This window comes from Scleropages formosus, chromosome 4 (assembly GCF_900964775.1).
Source record: "Scleropages formosus chromosome 4, fSclFor1.1, whole genome shotgun sequence".
Taxonomy (NCBI): Eukaryota; Metazoa; Chordata; class Actinopteri; order Osteoglossiformes; family Osteoglossidae; genus Scleropages; species Scleropages formosus.
The window spans coordinates 21300314-21313318 of record NC_041809.1 but is presented as its reverse complement, the minus strand read 5'-3'; the positions used below and the strand labels follow the sequence as shown (position 1 = coordinate 21313318).

General features: G+C 45.2%; 1 protein-coding gene across 5 annotated transcripts in view; it reads right to left on the bottom strand.

The window, feature by feature from the left end:
• LOC108936283 (glutamate receptor ionotropic, kainate 4-like) overlaps nucleotides 1-13005 on the bottom strand; it is a 205382-nt gene that overhangs the window by 90468 nt on the left and 101909 nt on the right. For 4 of the 5 annotated variants that reach the window (XM_018755597.2, XM_029251576.1, XM_029251577.1 and 1 more), the window contains one exon: nucleotides 12675-12808. The exons of the other annotated variant lie outside the window; for it this stretch is intronic. In XM_018755597.2, coding sequence (XP_018611113.2) covers nucleotides 12675-12756 — 82 coding nt within the window. In that variant the 5' untranslated portion in view covers nucleotides 12757-12808. The remainder of the gene's footprint in view (nucleotides 1-12674; nucleotides 12809-13005) is intronic. 5 annotated transcript variants of the gene reach the window in all.

Genomic DNA, 13005 nt, shown 5'->3' with positions numbered 1-13005 from the left:
CATCCCGTTCTCCTCCCCGCGGTGGGCTACCCACAGAAGGGGGATTATCAGTAATAGCCTCGAGACACCGCAGGCCCAAGGCAGGTTCTTCCTTTCATCCCTCTGGCTATAATGTCCTAAGAAGCAGTGACGTGATGTCCATTGAAGCAAGGGATGTGGCCCCCCAGACCCCTGCTTTGAAGGGGCTAAGTCAGGGGGCAGCTGGATGGCCATGAAACAGCCGTGGGAAGACGAGGAGCAGATATGCTTTAATGGACCTGAGAAATACCTGCAATATTGGGGTGGCCCCTCAACCAGGTTATGCTACATAGAGGGTCCATTAGAGAGAATATGATGCCTGCACTGCTGTAACTCTGCAAACTGGAGTTGCCACCAGGTGGGGTAGAGGAAAAGGGAGCCAGAATTCAGAAAAGAGAGGTCTAAGATCTTGGGTTCAAATCCATTCAGACAACCTCCTGTAAAACCTGTGGACAAGGCACCTAAAAACAAAAAAAAGAAAAAAAAAAAACCTTTTCCACTATGGAAATTGGGTATAGTGTAAAGTTACAAATAAACCTGGATAAGTTGATGCCAAGTAAGCAGGAACTTTACTGGCAACAGAGGACATCTTACTGCTGCCCATTTTGTTCCTTTTTTTTTTTTTTTTTTTAAAAGTCAATACCCTCAGTCTCAAGAAAGGCTGCATCTAACCTACTTTTCTAACACCCCGGCTCTCAAAAGAAGAGTCTCCTTTCATGTCATACCACAGTGATTTTAAAGGAACATATTCATTCAGAACTTTCTGAACAATCACATGGGACTTGATTCTGTTATGGGCTGAAGGAAGAATTGTCTGCCAGGTGATTATACAGGCTGTAAAGCACTTCTGGAAATCATGAGTGACAAATCTGTGGACGTGGTGAAAACCACACCCATACCCCGACTCAATCTTTTGTACTAGCAAGTAATAAGGAAAAAATAGTTGCACTTTGTGGGGCCCTTTGACACGAAGCCTTGAAGACATTCCATCTAGAGCAGCTTTAATACTTGTAGTGTTCAGCTCCTCCCCACGTTGTGCCATTTCTGCCTCAATCTCCACTTTCACCCAAAACCTAACCTTTACCATACCCTGCTGTGAGCAAGGATGAAGGTGTGTAGAGGAATCTGTTTTGTGTGGATGGTGTGTGATGTAGCCCCTGAAAATTTAGCCCCTGGCGACACGGTGGCAGAGCGAGTAGTGTGCTGTCTCCCAGCGTCTGGGGGGTGTTAGAGGATGTGGGTTTGATCCCCACTCAGTCTGTGTGGAGTTTGCATGTTCTCCCTGTGTCTGCGTGTGTTTCCTCTGGGTGCTCTGGTTTCCTCCCACAGTCCAAAGACATGCTGTTCAGGTTCATCCATAGTGTGTGACTGACAGAGAGAGTGTGTTTTACTGATGTATGGATGAGTGACCCAGTGTAAGTAGTGTATCTAGCAGTGTAAGTCACCTTGGTGAATAAGATGTGGGCTGATAACACTACATAAAGTTCATTGGAAGTCACTTTGGATAAAAGTGTCTCCTAAATAAGTAATCGTAATTTTCCAACAGTAATACCCACTGGTAGTGAAGCAGCAAAGACCCATGAACAAGAGCTTGGGATTCCTGCAATTATCAGTAAACACAGGGCACACTGTGACTCAACACAGCAGCTTAACTCATTTTCCTGTCTTAAACAACCCTATCTTGCCTCCCAGAGATTCAAAACTGCTACAATGCATGGAAACAAATGATGCAAAACTGACTTCAGTGTCATCATGATCATTACGAAGCCATGAGATGCTTGGTTCCAGAGCACTGCTCAAATATTAGTTAAAATCTAATAACGACAGCAACATATCTGGATGCAGAAGGACTATGATGAGGTGTCTAAGAGGTGGGTAGTAAGTGACTATTGCTGAACAACTGATCATTTGGGATTATAAGCGTAGGAGCCACAAACTGTTTAATTACATTACAAAGGAGATGTCTAGGTGGACAGTGCTTGAAACATCTTAGTGTTAGATGGGGGCTCTCTGGAATCTCTTAAGAAGTAGTTCAGTACTGCTGCAGTATGTGACATGTATCATAACTCAGTTGTCTTACCAAGTCATCGTAAATCACATTTTTTAATGATCCTTTTCTTTTTTATCTCTTGGAAATTAGAGTTTTCACTATGGCATCCTGCTGCAAACATCCTAAGTGGAATGGAGATCTGCTACATGATTCTTTGCAACTCAGCTTCTGTGACCAGAAACATTGATCTCAGCTTCTCGGTCAGCAGTCTGTGCAATAATGATTCAGCTTGACCTGTTTACCTTCTCTCCACTGCTGAAGTCACTTCCCAGGAAAGACCCTGTGAGGGTCCTTGAAGCTCAAGCTGACAAAACTCAAAGCCCAGCACGGCAGGCCAATTGTACTAACTTCTTTCCACCTTTACATGCTGGGGAGGGAGAAAAAAAAAAAAACAAGAGGCTTCCAGTCAAGTCACACTTTGATTTCACCAGGCAACCAGAAGGAAAAACTGAATGACAAAATTTCCTCCGGCCAAGAGTATAAGGGGTAGGAAAGGTATTTGACCAGCTGCTTCACAAGCCTTGCAGTTGATCACCTTTGCCAGGGGACAAGCTGCTCCCAAACCTAAACTGTATTGCTTCCAGCTAAATAGCGATCAGTAGGATGGCTGCCCTTCTCCTTGCATCCTGGCTATTTTCCATACAATCCAAAATGAAAGAACGAAATAAAACACAACAAAATGTTCAAAAAGTCGAAGCACGAAAGAAATGTCTGACTCCATGACCTTCTTAAGGATAATGGTCTGATACTAAACTTCTACCAGAGGAATCCCTGGCCACACAGCTGTCTAGTCCAGTGTTGAATGAAGGCCTTCAAAGGCTGCTGCAATTGTAACACTACAGCAGAATTTAATGTGATTTCTCAGCGTGTTGTATAGCAGCTGTTTGCATCTGGACCTGTTTCAGAGTTAGGATAAATCAGTTACGAAGGAGGGCTTTCTTTGACCTTGCTCTGGGCAGCTTCTGCTGCTTGATGAATTGGATACAAGAGCTTTTACAGATTCACCCATCATCATTCCCCAACTGGTTGACAGGAAAAGCTTTATGATCTAACCTACAGCACATCTGACGATTCAGGTGAGGAACTTTTTTTCTGATCCTGTCACGTTCTACCATGATACTGCTGTTTCAATGCTTGTGGGTAGGATTCAAGATTATTACTGACAAAACAAAGAAAGAACTTACAGCATGTAGTCAATCAAAACGAAACTGGCTGCAGAGACAAAGGGCGAAGGCTCTGTTGACCTTGCTCTGGGCTATTTCTAAACGCTGATTTCAGCGCCAGCGGCAAACCCAAAGAGTTCGCGGTGCCATATGCCTTTCAGCACAGTGTTTGCAAAGTGACCTCCCAGAGTCCGCCTTTGATGCTCGCAGCATGAGATTAATGATAGACAATCAGATGCCTGCTGAGGAGCGACCAATATCTGGGTTTGAATGATTTCTGAAAGGGGCCACTGGATGTTCACCGACCAGAGAATCTCATTTGGCTGAAGCACAAGCACCTCCCAACTGCTTGCAGATCTCCAGTCACACATAACGAGAGATACGGAGCTCAGTGCTATGTCAACTGTAGGTCGCCATGCCATTTGCTATGTAGTCCGTAACAAGACTGTCTCTGCCAGCCTGTTAACCTATGGGAGAAACAAGTGCTCGGTACCAGAGGTTTCAAAGCAGGCAGCGGTTGGTTAAATGTCATGCACATCCATAAATAATTAAACCGAACGAAGGAATTCAGGTGATTCGACTTCATTGGGTCTCAAGTTCAGCAGACAGTCCCCGCGTAAACACAGCCTGCAAAGTCCGCATGCCAGAGCATCCCTGAAAGGGGCCGATGTGGACAGCCTCTGCGATTACGGCGAAAAGATGTGCTGCATCCCTACAGGTTCAATCTCTGTGTTCCAGTCCAATGTTACCGCGGCACATAATCGCAGCCTGTTATTTTTGCCGGCAATAAATCCTGACACATCTAGCATTTTAAGCACTGTGCAGCTTGGCGTATTGCGAAACAAAGCCCTCAGACACTCCCCCGTGTCTTCTAAACCCTTCAGCTCTGCATCGGCGCATGATTTTCAGGGTTGCACAAAAGACGCGCGGAGCGTGCGGCAGCCAATCTCCGCTGAGGATCTTCTTCTTTTTACATAACAAGGCAAGCTCTCTCTTGTTCCAATGTTGCCATGCGAACCATCATAATTTTTTCAGCCAAAAATATATAGGCCAAGGAAATGAATTGAGAAATAAAATCTGAATGTAGATAGAAGCGTGGACGTGATTGTTTGTCTGTATTTCTGATAGCATAACAATGAGGCAATTTTGGTCAAGTGTTAGAAAAGACATTTTGAAAATGGGTAACAAACAAGACAGATTTGAAGCCACTGAAAGTCACAGCCTGAGAGTTGTGGGAAAATTTCCTATTTATCCCTTTCATCATTCACACTTTCTGTTAACTCGCCTGTAAACGCAAGCTGGCAGCAAAAACAGGGCAACTTTATTTAAACAAGTGTCAAAGTCTTTCTTCTGTTAAGAGGAATTTCGCTGCTATACAAATCTATCATCTCCAAAAATATCTGGCCTAACAGCGACTTCACTTTCACCCTGGTCTGTCAGCTCATTCATGGGCCCCCGTGGAAGACCCACTTTGTTGCCATCCACTCGTCAAACTATCTCCAAGCCTCTATTATAGGAGTTCACCGGAAAGGTAAACCCACTGCAAAGACAGAAGCTAGAGTGGCAGGTGATGGCGGCGGGGGAGAGAGAGCGATGGCCTTTTCCTGCAGCCTGCTATAGGACCCAGAATAAGAACAGCCCCCTCTTTGAACCAGCAAAGTAAATGAATACAGTTAAAAAATAACGTGAAAAATCACTGCTGAAAAACAAGTTGGGAAATAACGCAAGAGACAGATGGATAAATCCATAACCCGTTTGGGATGGAAGGATGCCTATTTAAAAGGTAAAAGTGTGTCAGATCCATAACAGATTAACTATGTTTATATGTATAAAACTGATACATACATCAATATTCTCATCTGATTTTTTTAGTATATTGTGCGTGTTCTGAAGCTTCTGACTGCTCGAGCGCTCTATTGCCGGCACATGAGACTTTCACTGTGCCTCAGCTGCCCTACAAAAAAAAACCGATGACATTATAGGAAGATGACAGATGTACGTCCAGTAAGTGGGTGGGACATTAAATCATGCTCCGCAATCTTCCTGCATTAAATCTATGCCCTGAATTAAATCTCACACTGAATATCAGGACACCTACATTTTCTAAGTGATCTGTTGCTTCGAGAAGGAAGGGTTTGTGAAACGTTCTTCAGTATTTGAACTTACATGTAACAGACTGTCCTGCAGCATTTAACAAATTTTAATATGGCTGTATGCCTGCAACATTCAGTGAGAAAAATCCGAATTTTAAAATCTGCCTGTGTTGACTTTGGGTCATGAGACAGAAGAGAAAAGGAACATATTTGCAGGACATATTTAATTATTCAACTTATCTATGATTCTGCCATCATACGGCTGCCCATCCAAGTAGATAATTCTCTTGAGGAGGAACGATTTCATAAGAGCTGAGTAAGTATATTTTTAGTTTGTTCTGAACATTGGAATTCATGTTTCCCAAAGCAAATAACCAGACTGAGAGCAGCATATCGACTGCACACACAAATATTACAAAATGATTATAGCAGCCTTGCCTGTAACAGCAACGTTCCCCATGCTCTTTCTAGTCTTTGGCATTACAAAAATCAAATATCCAGAATTATGTCTGTCCTTATACTGTAATTACAGGGTCTTGCTGAGAGAGTAGCGGTTAGAGTCGCTGCCTTTGTATCTGAAGGTTGCCGGTTTGAACCTTACCTCCAGCTGTAGTACCCTTGAGCAAAGTACTTACCCTTATACCTCCAGTACAAATTACCCAGCTGTATAAATAGGTAAAGAGTTGCAGGAAGCTCAACATTGTAAATTGCTTTGGAGAAAAGCATCAGCTAAATGTAATATTACCCCTTTGTTATGTAATGGAGCAAACAGGCATAGACTAAACTGGACAAATATGGCTCAGGTGTATCAAATACACTTCTGGTTTCATTTGTATTCTCCAACAAAATGTCCCCATAGCCCATCACTGTGGAAAGTGCATCTATGCGATTGCCTAGTGGCTTCCGTTTCATCTGGCATCCAGGGATTGTGTGGGTTCCACTTCTTGCCAGTTGGTCGCCAACAGGCCTCTGGGTAACAAAAAGCAGTTCTGCACCAGATGGTGCCTTGCCAGTGAGGTCATGACCACAGAAAGTGCCAGAGGCCCCATAAGAGCCTGGGACTCTAAGATGTGTATGCCCTTTGGAGAGCAAGCAGATGCAAAGGAAAAAGGAGGCCAATGAAAACTGGCCCCCGGTGAAGGTTCAAAAAGCAGCTGCTCTCACACACATAGAGTATGTGCCACCGCCAGGACACTGGTGCCTACCATAACATGTAGTTGCCTAGAAGCAGAGCTCCTGCATATGAAACCAACCTGAAAACACTGTTTGTTTATGGCGCCTCATTGCACTTGTGGACCATCTTTGTAATGGCCCCAGTGGGCTAATCCTGGGTCTTGGAGGAAAGTGTCAGAGGCAGTCACGGTTAAGTGGGCTTCATAGTGCTCTCAGCATTGCGTCCAGAAGGAGGGGGGACTCTGGCTCCGAAGGCACCCCCCAGCTGCTGACAAACAGAACAGCTCTCACCCCTGGCAACAACGCCCATGTGGTTTAGCACCGGAACTGCTGCATTAGCCGATAATCGTCACCATGAAGCTTGGTGCTAAACGTTGTGATCTTCATTAGATCCATGACTGGAGGTGTGTCACACTGCCTTTGCAGTCTGACAAGCAAAATAGGTACCATAGATGAGGCCCCTTAGGCTACCCAAAACACCTTGTGCAAAATAAAATTTAAAAAAAAAAAAAAAAAAAAAAAGACAAGATCTTACCTTGATTTAACTCATAATTCTAACATTGAGGTTTTTCAGGAGCAGCTGTGGCAAGCGATAACAACAATAATAAAAATGAATAAATTGCCCCATCTTCATCCTTTGGCTGTAACTATGTTGTTGGCGTCTGATTACATTTAACATGTCTCAACAAAGAATGGCTTAGTGTGTCGCAATATTACACACCACACAATCTTATCACGCATCTCCCAGGCACCGATGTCCTCTCTGCAGCACACGGTGGATGATTTCAGCGCGCGGGCAGGGCTGCGGTCCCATCCTCCCACCGTGCGGTCCCGCAATTCCCCAGCCACGTGAAATTGGGTGTCACGTATCGTTGAACATATGTGTCTGTTTACCCCACAGCCGGAGCACAGTGCATTAGCGCACATTAGGCCGGCAGTTCCGCTGGGATTACGCTCGCCCCTCCGGCGCCGGCCGAGACGGAACCTGCAAGCCGATGCACCGGACTCCACCGAGAGCTGAGGAGGCAAGACTCTTGCTGATCGGTCTGGACATCTGCGGTTTACAGGGGCAGGAATTTTGATTTCCACCGAGGATGTAAAATAGATCACTGACGGTGATCAGAGCGCTCTGTGTGTGTGTGTAAGATTACGGTGATGATGATCGCAGACAAATTCGCGAGCTCTTCGGAGAGGATTCGGCACTTGGACTGAACTCCGGGGGAACAATAGCGGTGAGGAGCTGCTGCTAATTAGTTTTCTCATTCATCTTCGAGAGCGAGTGACGAGCACCGCTAACAATTTGCTGAATGCAATAAAACAGCATCCAGCTCGCAGGCCCTTTCCCAAGCCCCTGAGCCGCATGCAAAACGCGTGTATTTCGGTCGACCCGGGACGGCTGCCGTATCGCCCGGCCTTGAGTAATGTCTCCCATCATCCCAAGAGTTCCGTGTGAGCATGTGTTTTCTGTGTTGTACTTTTTCAGTTAAAAATACACTGGGATCCTCACTTATAAGACCGACTTAGGAGCTTTTCTAAGAAACGTTTCGTATTTGTGTTTTTTCCACAAAGAGAGCCGCCACGCCAATTGGAATCGCGACAAAGCCCGACCCGATCCTTTCGGCGAGCGCTGCCCTACGTTCTCCAAAAGAGTGGAGAAACGTGACGGATGATCATCTGCCTTCTACGTCTACCAGGTTTGAGTCATCAGTGAAGCGGCACCTCTCTGTCATCCTCCACCTCCATGTAATTCTTCCAGCTCCAGCAGTTGCGGTCTGTTAAATAACATACATTTATCCATTTAGCTGACACTTTTCTCCAAAGTGACAACTATTTACTCATTTATACAGCTGGGTAACTTTACTGGAGCAATTCAGGCTAAGTACCTTGCTCAAGAGCACTACAGCTGGAGGTGGAATCCAAACTTGCAAACTTTGGGTCCAAAGGCAACAGCTCCAGCCACTATGTTACCAGCTGTCCCTACATATAAGTTAGATAGTTTTATATATATTTTTTTTTATCTTTCTTACTATTAATCTTGTAATTGTGAATAATTGTAATTATTTAATTGTAATTAATTGTAATTGTGAATTTTAAGCAACATATCGGGTGGAAAAAGGATCCCGGAGCTGCAGAGGAGCATAAACACTCTGGTTTAGATCTGTGCATGGTGTCTATACTGAGATTTTTATTTACAACCTGTCATAAATACCTCTGCCAAGGGACTCAAAATGCCCATGTGCATGCATGAGTGAAGCATGCCAGGGCTGCTGACATTTACATTGCATCTATTCATTTAGAAGACACTTTTTTCCAAAGCGATGTATAACACGGTAAAGAAAAGTGCATTTCCACAGGCAGAGATAGAGACGCACACAACCAATTCTAAAAGCAGTCACTTAGTGAAATACCGCCGTTTTGCTGGCACACACTATAGGAGTAGCTGCATGCAGAATTAATGAGGAGTCTCAGGACCGCTGTGTATTACATTTGACTTACAAACTTTTCAAATAAGGAATCGTGGCTCAGTTCCCATTATGTTCATAAGCAAGGGACCCACTGCACAAATTCAAAGGAAAAAATTAACACAAAACAGAAATACACACACACACATTTTCAGAACCGCTTGTCCCATACAGGGTCACGGGGAACCGGAGCCTACCCGGTAACACAGGGCGTGAGGCCGGAGGGGGAGGGGACACACCCAGGACGGGACGCCAGTCCGTCGCAAGGTACCCCAAGCGGGACTCGAACCCCAGACCCACCGGACAGCAGGACCGTGGTCCAACCCACTGCGCCACCGCACCCCCGCCAAAACAGAAATAAACTTCATCTAAAACTTCAGCAAAAACTTTTGTTTTTCTCATAATACCAGCTCAATGAAACTGAACTGAAAATAAAAATTTAAAAAAAAAGAAAAAAAATACTGAAGCTTATGAATGGCTAAGCCAGAAAAGGTGGTATTGAGGCAGATATTTTAACCATGGATACTTTTCTCCATAAGCTAAGCAACAAGGAGCAACAACTGTACAAGAGTGTCCTTACAAAAGATGCGAGTGGTGTTTATGGACTCGGCGCTTCATGCAAAATAAACAAAAACAAAGAGTCAACACCAGCACAGGCCGATTCATCCGCTGCCTGCCGCGCATTAACGGTATATAAATATTGGCCCACGTGCATCCACTGTGACAAGCAGACGGTGACACTCCAGCGATCAGGCAGGGCTCCAGGTAGGCTGTCGTCAGGGTTCGATATCGCGGCCTCCCGGACAAAGGGGAAGGATGCTCCATATCGACGTCTCTACGGTAACGGAGCCGAACCGCCCTCGCTCTTCGCCGGGCAAACCAAACAAAAGGCCCTGCGCCGAGGGGGCCGTCACACAGGAGTCTGCCGCTGAATTAACCGGGCTGGAGGAGGGTGGGGATGAAGGAGTGCGGAGGGGGTTTGTCGAAGAGGGGGCGGCAGGAGACGGGGAATTTGCTAATTACGGGCTAACGATGCGGAGCTGTGATCTGTTTGCTCTGCACAAGCGGGATCGCGGTTATAGTGGGAGCAACCTCGGGACACATTGCGGCATGCTGGGCACTAAATAATTGATTTGCGAAGGCAGCAGCGTGGCTCCTCCACATCAAACATGCCCTGCCCTATCTGATCTGCACTCAGCCAAGAAAGGAACGCCAACTTTGTTTTTCCTTCGTAAGCCTTGCTACGTGGAAACAATGAAGGGGAAAAAAAAAAAGGTGAGGGGAAGCGGGGGTTGTGATTAAGGCGCTGCTTCCAGTACCCATATGGCAGCACGCTGCAGCAGTGCTGACTGGTCGGACACGAGCGAAGGACGGAATCAGCACCGGCACCCGTAACCCAGCCCTCTGAGGTCAGCTTGATTTGCACACCGAATTTACAAAACAGTGCAAAGAAGTGAAACACACAAACATATACCAAAATCCTCAATATATCTCACCAAACCTTTAAAAAGAGCAACACAAACGTTTCAGCTCATTTTCAGTTTGTATGTAGTATTTAAATTACAGGACTTTGTGGTATGAATGTATAATGAATCGGAATCTATGCCGGAGCATGCGGAGGCACGGGGTAATTGTGCCGGGAAGATTTTGCTGTACTTTAACTTATTTAACAAGTTTCGTAGCAGTGTCAGAAGCATCATAAATTCATTATTACACAGATTTTCTGTACTTGTACTGGAACAGTTAATCATTAGTAAATAATTTATAGGCATTACTACAACCAATTAGCCACGAGGCAAATGCTGCAGAAATGCTCGTGCTAAATGCATTGAAAGGATCCATTAATTAGTTTTTTTAATTAAGGAATGAACGTTTGTTATTCGGGCGGCACAATGGTGCACGTGGTAGTGCAAAAGCCTCACGGCTCCAGGGGCGTGGGTTCGAACCTAGGTTTAAATGCACTCTGCCCATGAGCAAGGCTGTTTTCTCGTGTTCGCTCTGGTTTCCTCCCGTAGTTCAGAGACGTGTGTTTCGGCTTCGGTGGAGAACGTAAAGGATGATCATCCGTTTAGTATGTGATTGTGTTTTGGTGCCTTGCGATCATCTGGGGTCCCAACCAGGGTGAACCGTACCCTTTCTGGGACTGGCTTTGAAACACCGGGGCCCGGTACCGGTTCGGCGGATTCTTTCTGGCTCATGTGTTTGCTTCGTCGCGGCCAGCGTGACACCGAGACGTCCTGCAGGGGCTTTACTGCAAGTGTACTAGAGTGAACTGACACTCACCACAGTAAAGTTGAGCAAAAGCCAAAGTCCCATGCGTGCGAAACTAATATCATAAATTTACATGGAAGCGGGGAGTGACAGATTATGTTCGTAACAGCATTGTTTTGACAAAATTTAACAATAAATTTCATTGTTTTATGCTATGCTGCAAAAATAGCAGAACAATTCTCTTGGTTTATCTGAAATTTATTGAGACACAGCCCCTCTTTTCTCATCTGTGGTATTCCCCAAGTAACGCAACGTTTGGGCGGCCAGGTGAAGGGAAAGGTGCTCAAGTTATTCCCCAGAAGACTGTGGAAAAAGGATAAGAATGTGAAAACAAAGTGTCGTGATTGTAGAAATATATTTAGAAACATTAAGAATAATTAATTGGGGTTTCCTAAAATGCCGTTATTAACCTATTAATAAAATATAGCACAAAATGTCCATAATGTTATATTTGTATTGTGTTAAGCGCTCATCTATACTAGAAGCTTGTTTCATTGCATTTTATGACTTGGACAGCTTTCTTAGGGTTTGCTGGAATTTTTTTAAATTGTAACGATCATGTATTTGAGAGATGACATGGTAATGGAGACAAGTGTTGGTTGAGTTACAGTGTGAAAGTGGAAAGAAGTGCACTCAGCCAGGAGCACTTTATGGTAAATGCTGCAAAGAATGGCACTCCATAAACGCTAAATAATGCTATGATGTTTAATGAACTGTATTATTCCATTTTAAGGCATACAATACAATTGCCTGAAGTTATTAATGTATGGTGTATTATATTTTCTTTTTAATAGGGAAGCATGGAAGTAAAGGATGCTCCTGTTTCTCTCCTGTTGCTCCAAGTATTGTGAGTTTCCTTAGGGTGCTCTGGTTTCCTCCTGCAGTGTGCACACTTGTTTCAAGTAGAGGGGTGACCCTAACGTGCACTCAGTGTGCGAGTGAGTTTGTCACATTGCTCTGCTGTATGAAAGGGTGAACGACTGCAGGTAGGTTTACGGTAGTACATGTAGCCTTGCGCGGAGGTGTCAACTAAGCCCCAGTTAATGATCACGGTATTTCACTTTGGAGAAAAGCATGTGCTAAACGAGCATTTGTCTTGTGATTAATAACAACGTAGGCTAATCGTTTATTTTGGGAGTTCAATAAGAAAGAGAACGCCAGAATACGATCAGCTCTTATTCCGCTTCGTCTCTCGCTCTGCCTTTACATGGCCGAGGGAGCAAGAAGCCACCGTGCAGCTGAGGCCTGAGTGGAAAGGACTCTGCTCTTCCTTTCCCAGTAAACACTTCAGACTGGATCAGTGTCTTCTTTCCAGGGGTTTCAGGTGTGATCGGACAAGCGCTGCACAATAACCACTTAAAACTCCCTTGGCGCTGTGTGACCGGCAGAAGCCTGAGCCGGTGGGCTTGGGAAGTGATGGGCGGGGCTTCTAGGTGGCACTCACCGATCCGCAAGGACAGAGGGTGGCTGGAGGTGCTTCTCATCCACATGGCTACGAGGAGCAGACGCGCCCAGGCTGCGAGCATCTTCTATGACTCCTCATGGGTCCTGCCCTGGGAGTCCCCCGGTCACAGCCGCCTGGTGGATGCGAGAACAAGCACGCGTGAGCGCAGCCGCTCTAACGCGGTCGCTTTCGCACCGGCCCTGGAAAATGGGACGAGGGGGCTTCACACTGCCATTTCCTCATTCTGCTGTGTAATTACTATAATTACAAGGTGACTGTTGCAATTAAACAGTTTTTAAACTTTCCCGTGAAATAATGCGCAGTACTGTAA